Below are 20,186 nucleotides of genomic sequence, written 5' to 3' on the forward strand. Positions count from 1 at the left end.
TATTACATATTACCACATTTTTCATGTGTTATATCCCTGCTTGTGTTCCTGAAATTGTACATTTTTTCAATTATCATGGAAAAATATTTCATATTTAACAAACTCTTCCAACTGTAAATTCTGGGATTTTTGTTTTATTAGATATGCAAATGTATGCCTAAGCAATTAGAGAAATGTTTAAAAATACAAAAGGATATCAGCTGGCAAAGATTGACTGTGATACATATACTGTTTTTTAAAGTGGTCCTTTAAAAACACTAATAATTTAATTTTAACACTAAAAACTCAATATGATAAATATTGAAAATCAAATCTGTTGGTCTTCAAACAGACTTTTCTAGCTTTAAGATGTAAACTCGTGGCTTTCTCTGTTTGTTTGTTTAAAAGAAGACACAGTGAATCAGGGACTGTGTGAATGAGCCTCAGACGACACTCTGCCTGTGTGTGTGACCGAGATAGCAGAGAAACAAAGGCTTCTAAACGTGTGTGAGATCAAACACAATAAATCAGATTGCAGATGGTTTGACATTCAGTATGTCTGTGTGTGTGTGTGTGTGTGAGAGAGAGAGAGAGAGAGAGAGAGAGAGAGAGATAGAGAGAGAGAGAGAGAGAGAGAGAGAAAGAGAAAAAGAGAGAGAGAGAGAGAGAGAGAGAGAGAGAGAGAGAGAGAGAGAGAGAGAGAGAGAGAGAGAGAGAGAGAGAGAGAGAGATGTGTGACAACACAGAAGAGCATGGCGAGAGGCAGAGCTGGTCGTTCTCTGATTGCTACACAAAAGGCATCAGATATTAAACTCTAAGAGGCTTTTTGGGTGAAGGAAGGGTAGGAGATGATATAAAGCATCTGAAAGGGATAAAAAAAAGAGAAGATTTGCTCTGAAAGGTTGCTCATAGTTACAGAGGCAACACACACAGTTTGAAGTGGGAGAGATTGCCAAGATGTCTGTGCTCCCCTTTGTCAATACTGAGCTTATCCTGGAGCAGGATCTGGCAAAAACACGCGCTCACCGTCCACGTAACCTAAGACTCATAATAAAGGGTCAACATGGTGATTATAAACAGTCAACATGGTGATCTTTCTGTAAGGAGGCATTTATTGAACGTTTGTGGAAGGTGTCTTCAGGGTCAATGCTTTCTAACACTCAGGAGGTTTTCCGGAATGGGAAAGTCTTCAGGGTGGAGGCGTTAATACTATTTGGTTTCTCGGTAACATGAAAAGCTGCCTTTGAAAAATACAGATATGACTTTCGTGATTGCTGAAGTATCATGAAGAATCCCAAACTCCATGTTTCATAGAAAAAAAAAGCAGCAGTATTAAGATTTAGTCATGTAACACTGTTTTAATGTGAATGCTCCAGAGCTCGTATGAAAAGCATAAATCACACATTATATCTGTATTTACATTCAAAATTTTCTCAACCATGAACAAAAACAAACACAGTTTAATCCACACTGATATCAAACTATCTACTTTGAAAATACTACAAGAAAAGGACATAAAAATCTATATCTAAACACATGAAAAGAGACTAACAGTTTTTGGTATAATAATTCATCAATCTTCGAAATATCTTTCTTTAAAATACTGTGTATAATTATGTTATTTTTCATGTCTGCCCCAAACTTCTCCAGCAGCGCATCAACACGAGCAGAGCAGAAAGCCAGAGAGAAACATCATACTAATCACTGCTTCAGACTGCTGTAAACTCAAACCCAGACTAAACCCAGTTCCAGATACTTTTCATTTTGGTATCAAATTTAGATTACAGTGGATCAGAAAAATAAGAAATAAATATAAGAAAAGTCAAAAAATCAACAATGGATCCTGTTTCAGAGAGCGACTTTACTAAACACAGAACTGAGCATAAAACAGACTTTAGTCAGAGCTTTATTTTAAATGGCTGTTGATTCGGGGTTCAGTTTCAGTTTGAGTTTAATCTCAGTTTTTGCTCACTAGTGTAACCGTCACCAATATAACATTTCCCAGCAGTACCGAGACTCAAACTGACCCATAAATAAACCCAAACTGAAATTAAGCCCAAACCTGCATGGGAACAAAAAGTGAGACTTAAACTAAAGGCAAAGTGAGACTAAAGCCAAACCAGGACTAAGGAGAAAATGATACTGAATAGAAAGTGAGGAGTACGTGAGGAGTAAGTGAGCGGTAATTGAGCTGTGGTGTGGTGTGGTGGGGCTTTGTTACAGAGTGTAAAAGAGCAGAGTGCACGCTTCAGGACATGACCTCTGGGAGAACAGGACACAGATCTGTAACTGAGCAACAGCCGTGAAGAAAAATGCATCTCATCACTACAGAGCAACGTGCCAAGCTGACACCGAGACTCATAGCTGTTATGTAAGCATCTTCAACAATAGCTGAAGGAATAGTGACACTGTTTGGACTGTCGTTTCGAAAACAGAATTTGTCCAGACTTGAACGCCTTTTGTGCACAGCCCTTTCCCGAAAGGTGACTGTGAATACTTCTTTGAGGTCCATTTGCTGTTTATAAATGATCACAGAGTGCCTGGGGTCACTGTGAGAATACTGATGTCTTCACTTTATCCAGTGAGCAACACATGATACTGAACTGCACAAATCTTTAGTCTGAACAACATGATTACACTCGATTTCTCATACAAGCAGCAGACAGAAAACAAAATATTCTATAGTCTTTGAGCACGTGCCCTGATGAAAATGTCACCACCGCAATGTCTTTCTCTGTCAATCCATCAGCGAGTCCTCGTGTGTGGACTACACGGCCATGCTGGTGGTGGTGGTGGTGGTGGTGGAGGCTGCAGGCGCAGAGGCTTGCTGCGGCGCGACTTTGGCCAACCGGTGCTCTTTGTTCTGCATGCAGCTCCGGCTGCAAAGCTGACAAGAGGCACAGCAGGAGTTGCAGCATGGCAGGAAACGGCACACGCTCATTCTCCAGAGGAACCAGCCGGGAGACCAGCAGCACCAGCACACGACCACAGAACCCACCAGAACTCCCAGAACCACATAGAGCGCCAGCAGAGACACGTACGGAGGAGAATCTGTGGAAAAGCAGCGCTCGTTTATTGAACAAATTCATGTTAGTTGACCGACATAGTCTTGCTACTTTTTTATTAAGAAATAAAAAATTTAATTAAATTACAGCAGTACATTATCTGCACATTCAAACAGCCCACAGTGAGTTTGGTTGCCAGGGTCTCTGGCTTTAAAGTAAATATTAAGAACGAAATCTAATCGTTCTACTCAATCATCTACTCAATCGTAGACCAGAGAGAGTATCTATGGTTGGTACAGAACATTTCTGTATTAAAATATAATTCCATGATTAGGATATATTGCAGAAACCTGCACATAACGTTGAACCTGATCCTTATGCAAAGAATGAAAATTGAACAAAATAGTATAGCGAAAGGAAAAAAACAGAAACTTTATGATGCAACAGTATGGACGCAACTCACACCAGTGCTCATGTCTCATCTTTTCGCTTCATTGAACACTTGTGGACTTTCCAAACACAAAGAGCTAATTTGGGTCCAACCACCGTATGACCTATTTACAGACACATAAACCCAACAAAGGTACTAGGGCACAAGCTGATCCTGGTGACCAGAGCTGACCGGTGATTTACGGCTTTGTCCACAGGAAGACGCAGTGAGCATTCATGTGCTCCCCCAATTAGCTCTATGCCCTTTGTCATTCAGTTTAGCCATTACTTAGACATAAAAACACAATGGAGGCTTTGAGAGTGCAGCTCCCCACAGACCGGAGGGTCAGCACCGGGGTGTGAGCACGTTTGAATCTCGTTATCAACACGATGTCTGTCAACTTTCTGGGTGTAAACAGAAAATGCCAATTAACTAAATAACCCCACAAGAAATGCATAGCTGTGGAGAGCTATTTTATAGCTAGCTTATAACAGTTTATAATCACACCCTCCAGTGTCAGTCAAGTGAGGATGAGGTTCCCTTTTGAGTCTGGTTCCTCTAAAAGTTTATTCCATTACTTACTTTTGTCTAATATTACATTTTATTGTACATTATTTCTTATGTTCTGTAAAGCTGCTTTGAGACAATGTCCATTGTTAAAAGCGTTATACAAATAAACTTGAATTGAACTGAATTGAATAAATACTCTTCCAAGTGCATTGTTGTACTGACTTCTAACCAACATCTTGCTAAAACCATTCCGGGATTCTTAAAATAGGTTTTATAGATTTTAAACAACAACAACAACAACAACAACAACAACAACAACAACAACAACAATAATAATAGTAATAATAATAATAATAATAATAATAATAATAATAATAATAATAATAATAATAATAATAATAATTTAGTAAGTTAAAAAATTGATAGTGAAAGTGACTTTTTTTGGATGAAATTCAAGCCTACCAGTGACAGAATCAATGTCAGGGATGAGGTTTGGGCCACTGCACTTCTCCACAGTTGATGCCTTCATGGTGGCCACATTCAGCATGGACGGAGGAGTTGCATATGGCTGACGTGTGCTATCTGCAAACAACGGACCTAAAACAGAGCAAACGCAGAGGCTTAATTTTTATATTCCTCTTAAAATGAGGTATTATCAGATCTCAAGTTTATGTTGTGCTTGACACAGTGGAAGCTTGTAGGGAAATGTTATGAGAGGTAAACTGACTGTTGCATCCTGGGTACACTTGCAGGTCCGTGCCATCTCCGCAGTTGTCGATTCCCTTGTCATCGCTGCACACCAGGCTCAGTGGGATGCATTTCCCATTTTGGCAGGTAAAGTAGGGTTCACTGCTGCATTCAGACTGATTAAACCCTGGAAAAGGACAACATTTGCTCATTTAAAAGCTATAATATGGATGTGTTGGAGCTGCCTTGACATTATTACTTAATCATTAAAGAAATGTCTGTATAGTGACATCTTAAGTAAGAAAGGTTTTCCCTTTTCATTACGCATCATGAGCACAAGAGGATGTTGACCACAGATCATAACTTCAAACAGGTGACCTCATGTCTTACCCAGTCTGAATGAAGTGAAGTCCCCAACAAAGTCCACACGTGGTTGAGTCCCCCTTGTCACCAGTCGCAGAGTCAGATAGTTTCCAGTGGACAGGACTGGGCGTGGCAGGCTCTTTCCACAAAGTGGAGGCCCGATAGGTGGTGCCATCTTATCATGACCATCATAGAACTGGATGTAAGAGCCAGCGTGACACGGATCTCCTTGGGCCTGGTCTGTCGTCGGCTCCATGCGCTGGTCAGGTCGTGTCGACCCCGAATTTGCTGGACCCCGGGCCGACTCTGGGAAGTGGGGTATGGGGCTGAAGGGTGACACGCGCAGTAAGCTGTAAACCAGGAAGAATCGAAACTGGAACTGCACCTTGTCACGGGGTGTGGCTGCCCGCATGGTCAGGTGGCAGTCAGTACCCATGCTGACAAAATAGTACCTGCGCGACTCCTGGTGGGACCGGACGATCATACCGTCCCCCCGTACTGTCTGGCCACAGAAATCCACCACGTTCACTGTTAAAAAAATTGGAAGACTAATGACATTCCTCATCACAACACTAAAAAACAAACACCGGTGTATTTAGTCTGACCCACCATACCCTCCCGAGATGTCCATAATGAGATACAAGGGACCAAAGCAAACCTAACTATTTGCCTAGCAAGACCGCAAGGGGGAGTCAGCTGCATAATCTCCCCCATCTGGGGCAAGAACCAAATAATAGGAAGATTTATAACCACTCCAGGGTTTATTAGCTTTGTTACCAAGGGAAACTAGTGAATCCCTGATGCCTGACTTCCTGGAATGTCCTGAGAAAACCTCAGTCAGTGGCAAAGAAACAATACTTCAAAATATCCCGTAACCATGTTTCCTGAACTGAGTTTGCTCAAAAATGAGCAGGAGTAGGAGAGTGGGTTTCTCGTAAAACGTATTCACTGCTCGGAATAAAATGCAAATGCTCTCGATCTACTGTGGCTTCCCACTGCGATCAAGACCAGCAGCAAAGGAAAAAGCTTAAAAGCTTTTTCTTTATAATGCACTTTTATCTCAGTCAGTACAGACACACCTGAGATTAGGTGAACACAAAGGGTCATACATTCACGAGATTTCAGTCTGTTATTAATGAATGTCTATTCATAATCCAAATTTGGTGAACTAATAAAGTATTATATCAAGATAAAAGAAATTCTAAATGCTATATGTCAGAAATTCTAAATGCTATATGTCAAACTGAACTGAATTTTATTTCTAAGAGACCTAATTGTTAATTTACTACATAATTGACATGATTTAAGTGAGGATTACATGAGTCAAGTTGTAAGTCTTGTTCCAGCTGAGGGGTAGAATTTTATGTTGTGTAATAAAGTGATTGGGTTTTTTTAAGCACTAAAGGGAATCTGATGTAATTAAAGTAATTAATGGAAATCAGTGTAAAACTCACTCACCTGTCTCGATGGCATCAGTTTGCAGTGGCATTAGACTCAGAAGAACAAACCATGTAAACCGAAGTTTGGCCATGAGGAGTCACAAGTCTGCACTGTTTTTCCTCCCAAGTTTCTCAAGCCTTATAAATCCCTAAACTGCATTTTAACATTAGAACAGTTTAACACGTGATCCCCATGATGCGAGATCCGGTCATATGGCTGTTATAAGCGTCTGTTATTAAGTCCTAATGCTGGATGGCTTTCCGCCTCATGAGCTGATCCTGCTTCATCACTTTTGATGCCTCTTCGTCACGTCCACGCGTCCGCGCCGTTTTCATGGCAACAGGGCACCCCCAAAAGACCACGCGCTCACAAGGAGGGGCTCCTTCCTTTCACCACCATCACCATCACCGCTACCTTCATCATCATCATCATCAACATCATCATCATCACCTTCGATGTTGAGAGTGCGGTAACCGACCATCAGACTCAGATCCTTATCACACATACTCCAAGCCACTTAAATGCTACCCCAAAAAAGCGTGTTATAGCGTGTGACATGTCATTCGCGTGTAACAGTAAAACACACACGCACAGCCAGATGCAACGTCTAGAAATTGGCTTTCCCTCTCATTTCAGAATGTAGACATATGCTAATTAGAACCGCCCTAAAATATACATGCCCCGCCCCTTTTTTAATTAATACACGGCGTGTAGCATGGCCTATTTTTGAATATTACAACATATTTGTCTGTCATATTATATATAATGAATAAAACACACACAAACACATTCAAAAAAGTTAAAAGAGGAGGAGGAAAAACATTCAATCAATACATGATATATTTAACCGTATCAGTGATTTTACTAATCTTATTAGGAAAAGGACACGTTTTTAATTAACTCTACAGTGTAAGTGAGTGAAGGAGAGTGATCATGTTATTACAAGCATATTCATGAGGTGTTTACTATCTAAAGCTTCCCTGTATTCAACATTCCTGGCTGTACTCCCTAACCTTATAAAACTGAACGCCTGGAGCAGAAGAGGTCTGATGTTTGTACTGAAGCTTGAACCCCTGGTGACACTCAGACCATTCTGTCACACCAGTTCAGGGGTGACGTTTAGGAGCATCATAAAAAAAAGCTCAAATTAAACTTACACGGAAATACACCTATATCTATTAAATTCTTTTGTTTATATTGTTTAGTCATCACTTTTGAACATCTACTATGATCAAGGTCACAATTTGTTTCGTCCTGTACTGTATTATTTAGTATATTGCTCATTGGGAATAATAGAAACTGATGCCCGATGACGCCTGAGATAGGCACAGGCTCCCCGTGACCCAAGGTAGTTCGGATAAAAGCGGTAGAAAATGAGTGAGAGTGAGTGAATAAGAATCATACAGAATTTCTATAGGCACACATTTTTCTCTTCTAGAAAGTCAACGACAATTTACGTTGAATTCATTGTCAGAGATGTTATGTGTCAGAGGAATGGGACTGTAAGAACCACACCGAAGAAATAGATTGTTGTTTTGTTGTTGTTTTTTTTTTTATTCTGATGTGTACGGATAGCCCAGAAATGTGTCGAGAATCATAAATCATAAACGGGCAGTGATGGCCCTGGGTTGTTGATCAGAGGATCAGGGTTCAAGCCCCAGCACTGCCAAGCTGCCACTGTTAGGGCCTTGGACCCTTAACCCTCCCTTCTCCAGGGGCACTGTATCATAGCTGCTCCTGCGCTCTGACCGCAACCTCTTATATATCTGGGATACATGAAGAAAATGATTCCTCTGTGCTGTAATATAAATGTGGTGATAATAAAGGCTTCCATTTCTTGATTGAATTCATAATCAACAAACCTAACATAATCTGGTGGTCCTAGGGATGGCTGACAAATTTAGCATTGCTTGATTGACTAATTAATAATTGAAAATACCTATAATTTTAATGAATAATTCAATAATAATAAAAAAGACTGGCTGACTTTACAGAGCGCGCATGCGCACTCGTCGACAGGGTTGCGCGTAGGGCGACCCTGACGTCTGACGCAACGACACGACCTACGTAAGTACGTACGCCTCAAACAAGTTTGAAACATAGGAAGGAAAATATTTATTTAAAAACAGAGACAAGGGCGCTAAATACAAACATACAAACAGAATAAAATGTGAAAAAAAAATTAATAATCAAAGCATCTCTATTCAGCAGATTTTTCCTGGTGAATACAAGCAAAGGTTCGCGCGCACATTCTTTTTAAATAATGTTTTGCTAACGTTGGTCATCGTATCTAGGTTAGCTTCTCGCTAGCTGGCTAGCTTTGCTATCTGCGTAGCGCAATAGTAACAACAAGCGTCGGAATAGATATAGCTCTAGGTGCTAATGCTAAGCTAACAAGCTAAAAGAATCATTCTAAACTAAAAGTTAAATCAGTGAGCATTGGTTAGCGCGCTAGCCGGTCGGATACGTGTTTAAATATACTATGGGTTTAAAATTACAAACAAACTGCTGCTGTAGCTAAGCTAACGTGATTTATGTAAAGCATGCAAACTAAGAGCCGGCTAACGCATCAGAGCTTTTACTTTTAGTTTCATGGACAATTTGTGGCTCTTCTGTGCGTAACCGCGTCGGATTTCCTCTTTCTCCGTGTTGTTTATGCAGAATGGCCCCTCGTCTGCAGCTGGAGAAAGCCGCTTGGCGATGGGTCGACACGGTGAAACCGGAGGACATAACGCAGGAGCACATCGAGCTGGCTTATCGTATCGCCGTATCGGCGTGTAAGAGGGGAACCTGCAGGTACTGCACTCTCGGATGCACTATATTTATATATTTATTTATTTTTATATGCGTTTTAAATAAAACACTTTTATTATAGCCAGTGTATTGCTGGGTTGTGAATCTCCATCTTTCACACGATACAAAAACGATACAGTTCGGTTCGCTACTGATTCGATCCGATACGAATCGGTTCAGCAGCCATTCGATTCAAGTTCTATCCGATACGAATCGGTTCAGTTTCTATAATTGTTTTTCAACAGCACGGAATCATTCATGTTTAATCCGTATATATATAATGACGCATTTATGTTAACTTGAAGAGAGTCTTGAGTCGTAAAAAGACTTGGAAACACTTTAAAGGTCATCTAATGTAAACGATACAAACGATTCAAGATTTGTTTACTTGGTGAATAAATCTGATTCTGATTCTGATACTGATTTAAATGCAGTTTTATGAAGATTTTCTGCATACACACACACATATATATATATTTTTCAACCTTAAAGAGGTTGTCTTGGAAACACTTTAAGGCTCATCTAATGTAAACGATACAGCATTCAAGCTTTATTTATATGGCGAATAAAGCTGATACTGATTTAACATGTATTAATGGTAGTTTTATTAATATTTCCTGCAGATATTTTTTCCCCAACCTTAAAGAGTCTTGGAAACACTTTAAAGCTTATCTAATGCAAATGATACAGGATTCAAACTTGGCGAATAAATCCAATTATCCAAGATATAATCCAAGATTCCAATTATGATTTAACGTGTATTAATGGCAGTTTTATTAAGATTTCCTGCAGATATTTTTTCCCTACACTTTTGACTTGTAGAGAATTTATATCGATTGTCATGCGTGATGATTTTCCATGGTGATATCAGTTTTTCTCTTTCATAAAAAAAACAGACCTGGGTTTATAAAACAATGCAGCCACAGACAGTTAGGTCGATATTTCAATTCATATGCCTGTTCTTTAGTTATTGCTATTCATTTGTACTGTGCCTGTTTGTCTTGTGATCCCAATCATATTTGAAACATACCTGTAATTTGCATAATCTCTTCCCATATTGTCACTCAGGAGAAACTGCAAAGGCAACCCGAATTGTCTGGTCGGAATTGGGGAACAATCATGGCTGGGAGAAATTGACGAAAATGCTTTCCACAACATTGATGACCCAAATTCTGAAAGAAGAGACAAGGTATATAATTCTCAACCATCCTGTTCCACCGAAACTATATGCTTTTTTGTGACTCCAATATGCATTGAGGCTTTCCTAGGATAGACTCCAACAAATTCTTGACCGGGATAAGGAGTTTACTAAGGATAAACTAAGAATAAGATGATCACTCAGCTCTTATGTACCAGTTCTCATTAAAGCACTTTTTCTTTAAAAGCGCTCTATTAAAGACTTTTATTATTATTATTATAGTTAATATTTTTATAATTATTATTAATAGCAGTAGGAATAAAATAATATTAATTTTCCAGTGAACAAAACGGCATAATTTAAATTTTACCCATTCTTGAGCATAAATGGTTTTAATTAAGAAAAATGTCTGATGATGGTATTTGCATATTTGGAAATATAGTGTTCACATACCTATGAATTTTTCGCATAATATTTTATACTCCCACAGAAGAGAAACATCAATGCAAAGTATATTGTGACACAGTATGTTTAATGTTTAGTAATCCTCAGATACCGTAAGGTCTTATTATATTGTTATATATTATATTTTTTTTTGTTTTTTGTTCTTGTTGTTACAGAACACATTTGTGGGCCTGACGAATCTCGGTGCCACGTGTTACGTGAACACTTTTCTCCAGGTATGGTTCCACAACCTGGAACTGCGCCGGATGCTTTACCAATGTCACAACTCCCGAGCTGAAGTGCACGACACAGAGTCAGGTAAACCGGCTTTCAACACCTCTGCACGAGTCTGTACTTTACTGTTGTGTAGAGTAAACATGCACTCTAAATTATAATTAAACAATAATAATAATAGTAATAATAATGCACATGTAAATGATGTGACGTGGTTCTTGGAGAAGAGTTTTGGGACCTTCATTGGTCCGTGAAGCATAAACAAGAGCGTCTGTCGGTGAAATGTAAACGGTGTTGGGAATCATAAGTAGGTCTGTCATGTGGATTTACCTCATGTGATTTGTCTGTGGAAATTTGAGGAATAAAAATCACTTGGGCTCTAGTATATAAGCAAATTGATATTGTGTCCATTTAAATAATGATATAAACACTCTGCCAAAGTAGTGTGATGATCCCGCTGTCGTCTGCGTGTTTAATAGCCACGGATTACGAGCCGAAGACGATATGTGAACACCTGCAGTACCTGTTTGCTTTGCTGCAGAATAGCAACAGAAGGTACATCGATCCCTCGGGTTTGGTGAAAGCGCTGGGACTCGATACGGGGCAGCAGCAGGTAAACCTAATGATCTTGAAATTACCGGATTTGTCAATTATCAAGGAGATCCAGACGTTTTGAAAACAGAATATTAGATTTGTCCGATGCTCTCTTTATTAGCGATGCTCTCTTTATCGCGGACCCGAACAGCGCCCGCATTTGTAATCGTTTTAATCACGTTTTCCTAATTGACCACAACTCTCTACTGATTCACCATTTTAGGATGCTCAGGAGTTTTCTAAACTCTTCCTTTCACTCCTGGAAGACACTCTGTCCAAGCAGAAGGATCCAAACCTCCAAAACGTGATTCAGCAGCAGTTCTGTGGACAGTTTTCTTACGTTACTGTGTGAGCTTCTTTACGTTCTCATTCACAACACAGACATGATCAATCGGGAGGATATTTTTATACCACGTAGAATTTAATGTCAGCCGATGCATCTAAGATACGGTCTAGGATACAATTTTATTTCTTACTTAATCGTTGTACTCCATAATAATGAAATCATCGTTGAAGCCTCTTCAGTACGACACACAGTATATAGTAACCACACCTACGTAATGTTAGAAACCATAGAACTTTCTTTACTTGGAAAGAATTTGAGACACAGAGGATCCCTGGGGTAAAGCACTCTTTATTGGCTGGGTTTATAAAGTCAAATGTCTGAGTTTATGTGCTTTAATATTAGTTTAGGTGCCTGCTTGAACTTTTATAGTGTTCTTTTTTTTTACTCAGAAAGTGTAATTCTTCATGAATGGTGCTGTATATGTCTGTTTGATTGACTTTTATACGTGTATAAGAGTAGGATATCGGTAAAGAAATGTCTTTTTTTAAAAATGTCATTACTCTGTTATTACGCCGTTATTAACGTACGAGTTTATTGATCGGTTTTTGTCCCGTGACAGATGTAACCAGTGCGGACGATCGTCTGCTTTACCATCTCGGTTTTACGAGCTGGAGCTGAATATACAAGGACACAAAAACCTGACGGAGTGCGTCACAGAGTTCCTCAAGGTAACCCTTATTTCCTCATACTGCCTCCAGGCTGCAGAATGTACCCCACAAACAAGATTTTACAAACTATCAGTGCCTGTGATTATGATGGTACACGTAACAGCACAACACACCGGCAGTTACTAGCAAATGGAAAAGCTGTCGAAGTGACTGGAAGAGTGTTATAAAATCTCAAACAAGCCCCTTTCACCTTCACCAAATTTTCACCATTTAAGCCTTTTATGTATTTATTTATTTGTTTTATTATTATTTTTTGAGAATGTTATGAAGCTGTGATTTGATCCGAGACCGCTGATTTGACCCTTGTACTTTCTCTGTTGTTTTTCAGGAGGAGAAATTAGACGGGGATAACCGCTACTTCTGCGAGAGCTGTCAGAGCAAACAGTGCGCCACACGTCGTATTAAGCTCCACAGTCTGCCACGGACGCTCAACCTTCAGCTCATGCGCTTTGTGTTCGACAGGCGAGTTTTTACGTAACCACAATTTAACCGGACGTGTCAGAAAACTCCCAGTCATGCTAATTGTAATCAGTAGGGATTATTTACGTGCAACTTTATTTTTTTATTACCCGCAGCTCATCTACTAAACTCGGGTAGAGTCACGCAGTGAACATCTAGAACACCGTATTTCAGTTTATTGTGATTTTTAATACATAAAAGCATACACCGTACGCCAGCTTAACTTCTTGATAGTCACTGGGGCCTTCATTCATGGATAAAATGCACTGTTTTAAAGGAATATATTACTAATATTATGCAGATTGCCAGATTGAGAAACTGAAAAATATGAAATATACTCATTCAGATTCATATTTCCTGTTATAATATTGCAATAAACCAGATACGAATGTTAAACTGCTAGACATTTCAATTTGAACTAGTTTCAAGCTGGAAATAGTTTTGTTCTATTGACAAATCTTTTTTTTTAATATTTTTTATCTTTTTATACATATATATATATAAAGTATTTATTTCTTTAAAGAAATATATAATTATGTGTAACCCTTGTGAGGATTATCCAGTAGAACATTGGTTTGCATAACATGGTGCTAGCTGTTGACTTTTCTGTTTCTAGGCAGTCTGCTCACAAGAAGAAGCTCAACACTTACATTAGTTTTCCAGAGGTCCTCGACATGAGCCCATTTATGGAAGCAAAAGGTAGATTTTTCCCTGATACACTTAGCTTCTTTTTCCCCTACCGATGGTAAAACCGTGTCACGTAATGCAACATCGTCTGCTCCTGGGAATGTTTTAGTGTGGAACAGTATTGACTTTCCTAATACACAGTGCATATTACACTTATTGTGCTTATTCTTTGTTCTTTGTTTGTTTGTTTTTTTATTATTTGTGTATTTTGTATTTATTTATTTGGACTGAAATGATTCGTTCTTTGTTTGTTTTATTTTTAGAAGAGAAGTGTATTTACGAGCTAAGCGCTGTGCTGATTCACCGCGGCGTGAGTGCCTACTCCGGCCATTACATCGCACACGTACGCGATGCTTGCACCAACGACTGGTACAAGTTTAACGACGAGGAGATTGAGAAGATGGAGGGAAAGAAGCTCCAGCTGGGCATCGAGGAGGATCTAGGTAAACGGCAGAGCAGTGACTTAGGCGATTGGTTGAAATGTCTAATACCATTGCAGGCTTTTGTTTATAGGATTTCCATTAAATAAAATTTTTCTGTCTATCAGCTGAAACCGTGAAGTCGCAGTCCCGGAAACCCAAATATAGCAAAGGCTTCCACTGTTCGAGAAACGCGTATATGTTGGTGTATAAACGTCAGGAACTCCAGGTGGACCAAACCCAAGCCAGTGTGGAGGTGCCAGGTATGTTCAGGCATTGCAATGCAATTTAAAGAACCTTTTTTTCCCTTTAATTTTTGAACTTTATTTCCATCTTGGTGTTATTAATGGTGCTTGCAAAGCAACATTCTTGTTATTGTGCCGGACAAAACTTCGGCGTGTAACTTGTCCCGCAGCTTTTATCCTAGACCCATGAATAAGGTGTCAAATTGACCGGCTCATTGAGGAGAGGTGTCTTCTGACTTTTATAAGCGATCGGAATTCCGGAAGGTTTATAACTCGGCAAGTTTTCAAGCGATTTTACACCAAACTCGACCAGCTCCATTAGGACCTTACTCCGGATAAAGTTTTATTTCAGTAGCAACTTTTGTCCAAAAGTATTGGCACCCCACCGGGTATTCACGTGTAGCTCCACCCCCCAAAATAAGCGAAATCAAAAAGTTAGCACAACATGGACATGTCGTATATCAAAACACTCAGCTCGATGAGGGGAACTTGCCACGTGCAAGCACCATTTACATTTTCTTCAGGAAATGTACATTCTATTTTTTTCTTTACTAGCCTTCCTCCAGCGGCTTGTGGACCAGGACAACAAGAAGTTTGAGGAGTGGTGTAGTGAGATGGCGGATATGAGGAAACAGAGCGTGGACAAGGGCAAAGCCAAACACGTGGAGGTCAAGGAGCTCTATGAGCTGTTACCTCCACGAGACGGTATGTTTTTTTTTTGTTTGTTTGTTTGTTGTGTTTTTTTAAATAGAGGTATTGCATTAATCATGACAATCATTATGGATTATTGTTATGCCCTGTAGGTGAGCCGTACGAGTTTGTCCCCGTAGAGTGGCTGAAAAAATGGCTGGATGATTCGACAGCCATCAAAGAGATCGACAACGGCCATTTCCTGTGCTCTCACGGAAACTTGCATCCAGACCGCCTGAACGAGGCTAAACGTATTTCCCACAGTGCTGCTGAGATCCTTTTTAATCGCTATGGTGGAGGACCCAGAATAGACAGTAAGGATTCCTAATATTTTGCACTTTGGCTTTACCCGTCAGGCCGTGTGACTTGGTAATGATAATCGTTCTGGGTCTTCTTAGGTTCATTTCTGTGTAGAGAGTGTGTAGCTCGACGGTGCCGTGTCCTGAGGCTTAAAAACCAACTCAACGAAGATTATAGAGAGGTGACCAACCTCACAAAGGCTCAGCTGAGAAGGTAGAGCTGCATCAGGGTCTAAGACTGATTTGGATGTCATATGGGTGTACAGTTTTATACAGAAGCTTTAAGTAGTAGCCTGATTGAATTCCGGATGCCATGTTTTAGCAACGAAGAGGGTTTCTGGATCGGGAAGGCGTCGCTGAGGCAGTGGAGGCAATTGGCTCTGGAGCAGCTGGAGGAGGAGGAAGAAGAGACCAAACACAATGACTGCAAAACAAACGGGGAAAATTCCACAGGTCCAAAAGGTAACATGGACGTTCACTCTCAATCACTAGAGGGTTATATAGACCTAATATAAATCTTACAGGTTAACCTGGACCCCTGTATCAACATACAGTACACTTGTCAGTGATCTGTTTAATAGTGAAATATTGTCTGTGTAAACTTGTAAGTCTAGTAATTGCATTCTTTACATACCTTCCGCATGAATGCATTTGTATCATGACGTATGCGGACCAACACAGAAACCAAAAGACAATAGTAGTTTGAGGAAATACAGTACAGAGGAAATATGTTATTCATTTTGGAAGATGTAAAAATAACACAATTAATACTTCAAGGCGAGTGGTATGAATTACTTTTTGTGTTTAAGCACAATAACACAAGCAAAAACTACTACAGAACTAGTTAGCTGCTTGTGCAGCACTCGTTTCTTTTGAATATGATGGCAATTAATGCTCTTCACATTGCTTATGTGTAGACTGTTTAGAGTGAACATTTACAGTCTCAATAAGAATTTTAAAGAACGATTAATCAGATGATCAAATCAAACGATTAAAGAACTTTAATCAGATTTTTAAAAACGACAAACATTGGTATCGGCCGTTGTAGTTCGTAGTCTTATATGAATGTTATGGTCATTTCCCTATAAACAGACAGCACGAAGGAGAATGACCGAGATGACGACGAGATGAAGAGTTTTAATGAAGACATTCTCTGCTCTCACGGTTAGTCGTTAGTAGTTCATTGTTTGAACAAGACGCCTATGAATAATTTATTAACGCCTGTATGTACAGTATGCCTGGGTATAGTGAGGAGCACGGCAAAATGTCAAGAACCTGTGTGCACGCACGTGCGCGTCTGTGTGTGTGTCCATCTAACCAGTTTATTTTCCCTCCAGGTGGTCTGAGTATTCAGGAGAGTGAGAGGCGGCTTGTGACAAGTGAGGTATGGGTCAGGCTGAAGGTTTATTTTCCCAAAGCACCAGAATTCACGCAGCAACAGGAGTCCTGCCAGCAGTGCATGGTAAATACACACACACACACACACACACATTATTACACTCAGTAAGATAGCTCCAAATATCTCAAGCATAGTTTACTGTTTGCTTCCAAACATTAGCTGTGAAGAAGCTGCCCTAAATGTATATTAAGAACAACCACCTCCAGCTGTTATACACTGATATACATTTAAACATTGCCATTTTTTTTCCCTTAGAGGTTGGAGAGGGAGGGTAAAGAGAACGAGGCTCTGAATCGAATGATGGCCAACGAGCAAAAGAGCTCACTCCTCAATCTTTTCCACGATAAGAATCGTCCTTCGCTGCAGAAGTGGCCCCAGGTATGAGCATGCTTTCGTAAAGAGTATGGATTTTTAGTTTTCAGTGTCTGTGTATGTACATGAAATAAATTGCACTTAAAGGATTGTAGAAATATTGGCTTCCGTATTTTCTGTCTGTCTGTCTGTGTTTACAGGACACAGATATTCTGTACATTGTGCCGTTATTCTTTGTTGATGAGTGGAGAAAATTCATCAGGTGAAGTCATATTTTACGTGCGGTACTCGATTCCGATTTAGATTGAAAGTGTTTATCGGGAATGTTTGCAGCGTCACTGTTAGCTCAATTCTTAATGAGCTTGTAAATGTTACCTGATTGTTGAAAACATATTTACCGTTTCCCCACGCACCGTCACAGGAAGCCAGCCAAGTCAAACCCGGTGTCCAGCATTGGAAACAGCATCCTGTTGTGCCCTCATGGCGGCTTCATGTTCACCTACGACTCCTTGCTCCAGGGAGACGCCCAGCAGTGAGTACCGTCTGACCAAGTGTGTCTTTGACTTGCTAATTATTATTATTGCTAATTTGTTAAAAGCAATAACGTGGTTCCGTCTTCATTTGGTCTTGATAGCCATGGTTTTAAGAATGTCCTTTTCTCTGTGTGTGTGTGTGTGCGTGTGTGTGTGTGTGTGTGTGTGTGTGTGCGCGTGTGTGTTTGTCGTTGCACAGTGTAGCTCTGCTCTGGCCTGCTGAATGGGATGTGATCTGTAGGCTGTTCTTGGTGGACCAGCCCATCTCCATATGCAGGATCCACGATACAGCGCAGGACAACGGGAACATGCAGTACCACACCCAGCCTGGTGAACACAGCCTGCATAACTGCATGACTGCTAGATAATTGGTTGCTGATGTTAATATTAATATTAGTCCAGGGGAGAACAGTTACACTCTGCAGTATGGTGGATCTTCATGACTGAGAAAGAGAAGCAGTTTTCTAACCAGTGAGATTTATGATGTAAATTTGTGTGTTTTTTGTCAGAGCTGTGTCGAGACTGCCGTGAAGGCTTCATATTTCAGCAGCAACGAGACTTGCGGGAGTACGCCCAGGCCACCGTTTATGTGCGCAAAGTCATAGACAGCAAGAAGGTCAGCTCTCCTGTTCAAAACAGAGTGTAAAAATTAAACCTTCAGTATGTTCTATAATATTATGCACTGTGACTTTGCAGCCGTTTCTCTGTCGTCTTCTGTAATCCCTTTCTTTTTGTTTTGTACATTTCTACCTGTCTGATTTTTATTTCACTTTTCCGTGTAGATGATTAAAGATGCTGCTCCTGAGTTCGGTATGAGTGGATCGGAAGCAGAGGATGAGAGAGAAGAGCCCAAAATAGAAGGAGAAAAAGACCCAGACTTCAACCAGGTAACCTGATCGAACCTTCAACAAAATCTTCACCATATTAAAGCAGCAGTATGTAAACTTTGAGAATTTAAGCATTTGAAGGTGTCCTGTACAAATCTTATGAAACTTGTTCTTGTACATTGTGGCATCATTCTTGATGACATAGAAAGAACATGGTCCCAAAATATTTTTCAGCAGTTTCTTATCCCTGATATTAAAACCTGGTGAGTGTGTTTAAAGAATGCCCCTGTTTGTTTTTCTGTACCACAGTCTGAGGATGGAGCCAAGCGGCAGAAACTGAACGAGGGGAGTCCTGCCATTGCCATCTCTTCCTCCTCCTCTTCCTGCTCCTCTGCATCCACTGCTGCTGCTGTCGCTGCTGCTGCTGCTGTGGGGAAATCAGGGATTCGGCGGAGCATGCGGCACAGGAAGCTGCGTGGGGAGAAAGCACTTATCGTCTCCGCCAATCAGACCCTTAAGGAACTCAAGATCCAGGTATAAGCCTCTAACTTTGGTGTGTATTTTGTTAGTGTAAGACAGTTTTGCAGTTCTGTCCTAACTGTGCTGTTTTTTATGTATGCACAGATCATGCACGCCTTCTCCGTCGCTCCCTTCGACCAAAACCTGTCCATAGATGGCCGATCTTTAACTGACGACTCTGCCACTTTAGGAAGCCTTGGAGTTTTTCCAGAAAGCATTATATGTCTAAAGGTACAACTGTGTTATTATCCTTTTTAATTAGTTTTTTTTTTTAACATATTGATGTGATCCAGTTTGCCTTATACTTGACTTCTGTTTTTCCACAGGCTGATGAACCAATAGCAGATTACGCAGCAATGGATGATGCATACCAAGGTAAGAACTCTTAGTATATCTATATATACACATGCAAAATTATGTCCAACACAAACATTGTTTACCTTAGTGACTAAAATATTTTAACATATCTTTTTTCAGTGTGTTTGCCTGAAGAAGGATTTAAAGGTGGGAAACACTTTGATTTTCTGTGTGTCGTGTGTGCATGTGTCGTGTGTGCATGTGTCGTGTGTGCATGTGTCGTGTGTGTCTGTGTGTGTGTGTGTGTGTGTGTGTGTGTGTGTGTGTGTGTGTGTGTGGGCACACACGTTGCCCTGCAATGGCTTGGAATGAAAACCCACCAAAACCCTGACCAAGATATAGTGCTTACTGAAGATGAATCAATGCAATGTAACCACAAACAGATGCCATTAGGAACCATTTGACTTGCCTACTAACAAACGGGTTTAAATCTGCAGGTACCGGACTACTAGGACACTGACAGAGCCTCTGGATGTGGATGAACATCGACAGCATCCGTTTAAAAGAAAAGCTTGAATTCGACCCAGAAGTTGACAGAGAATAAAGTCAAATTTGTTTAGAGTCTGGTATTTTTATTTTTTGGTCCCATTGTAACTTAGTTACAATTCCTTTAAAACATCATGTCTGTCAAAAATATGTTGGCTTTTAATATTACAAGCTGTTGATGCATTCTGTATGTGCACACCATGATTGAACAGATACGGGTCGAGACCTTATATATATATATATATATATATATATATATATATATATATATATATATATATATATATATATATATATATATATATATATATATATATATATAT

General features: G+C 40.0%; 2 protein-coding genes across 5 annotated transcripts; one reads left to right on the plus strand and one right to left on the minus strand.

Moving 5' to 3' along the window:
- Positions 1-1,330: 1,330 nt before the first annotated feature.
- On the minus strand, positions 1,331-8,501 carry ldlrad2 (low density lipoprotein receptor class A domain containing 2). Its single transcript, XM_027155855.2, has 5 exons — positions 6,433-8,501; positions 5,002-5,502; positions 4,652-4,798; positions 4,387-4,521; positions 1,331-3,030 (listed from the first exon to the last, which is right to left on the minus strand). The coding sequence occupies exons 1-5, from the start codon at positions 6,503-6,505 to the stop codon at positions 2,747-2,749; spliced, it is 1,140 nt and encodes a 379-aa protein (XP_027011656.2). The 5' UTR covers positions 6,506-8,501; the 3' UTR covers positions 1,331-2,746.
- On the plus strand, positions 8,425-19,938 carry usp48 (ubiquitin specific peptidase 48). 4 transcript variants are annotated; one of them, XM_027155852.2, is made up of 28 exons: positions 8,425-8,481; positions 9,076-9,210; positions 10,276-10,396; positions 10,966-11,107; positions 11,503-11,636; positions 11,841-11,965; positions 12,523-12,631; positions 12,960-13,093; positions 13,707-13,789; positions 14,041-14,220; positions 14,325-14,459; positions 14,997-15,146; positions 15,245-15,445; positions 15,530-15,644; positions 15,753-15,892; positions 16,523-16,594; positions 16,768-16,892; positions 17,085-17,207; positions 17,342-17,403; positions 17,563-17,673; positions 17,874-18,004; positions 18,184-18,290; positions 18,457-18,561; positions 18,811-19,035; positions 19,126-19,251; positions 19,347-19,395; positions 19,498-19,524; positions 19,815-19,938. In XM_027155852.2, the coding sequence occupies exons 2-28, from the start codon at positions 9,077-9,079 to the stop codon at positions 19,835-19,837; spliced, it is 3,189 nt and encodes a 1,062-aa protein (XP_027011653.1). In that variant the 5' UTR covers positions 8,425-8,481; position 9,076; the 3' UTR covers positions 19,838-19,938. The 4 variants fall into 4 exon arrangements, 3 of the variants coding, with proteins under 3 accessions (XP_027011653.1, XP_027011654.1, XP_027011652.1); XM_027155853.2 differs by having other exon boundaries at positions 8,467-8,485; XM_027155851.2 differs by lacking the exon at positions 8,425-8,481 and adding an exon at positions 8,509-8,651.
- The last annotated feature ends 248 nt before the right edge of the window (positions 19,939-20,186 follow it).

Source organism: Tachysurus fulvidraco, chromosome 2, assembly GCF_022655615.1.
Source record: "Tachysurus fulvidraco isolate hzauxx_2018 chromosome 2, HZAU_PFXX_2.0, whole genome shotgun sequence".
NCBI classification, from domain to species: domain Eukaryota; kingdom Metazoa; phylum Chordata; class Actinopteri; order Siluriformes; family Bagridae; genus Tachysurus; species Tachysurus fulvidraco.

Bases quoted from the DNA above. Each gene is read 5' to 3' on its own strand.
- ldlrad2 (XM_027155855.2), bottom strand. From the start codon at position 6,505: ATGGCCAAACTTCGGTTTACATGGTTTGTTCTTCTGAGTCTAATGCCA. The intron at 4,799-5,001 runs GTAAGACATGAG...GTCCTTTTCCAG, and splicing joins CTTCACTTCATTCAGACTGG to GGTTTAATCAGTCTGAATGC. The intron at 3,031-4,386 runs GTAGGCTTGAAT...GCTTTTCCACAG, and splicing joins TGACATTGATTCTGTCACTG to ATTCTCCTCCGTACGTGTCT.
- usp48 (XM_027155852.2), top strand. From the start codon at position 9,077: ATGGCCCCTCGTCTGCAGCTGGAGAAAGCCGCTTGGCGATGGGTCGAC. The intron at 11,108-11,502 runs GTAAACCGGCTT...CGTGTTTAATAG, and splicing joins AGTGCACGACACAGAGTCAG to CCACGGATTACGAGCCGAAG. The intron at 18,291-18,456 runs GTCAGCTCTCCT...TTTTCCGTGTAG, and splicing joins AAGTCATAGACAGCAAGAAG to ATGATTAAAGATGCTGCTCC.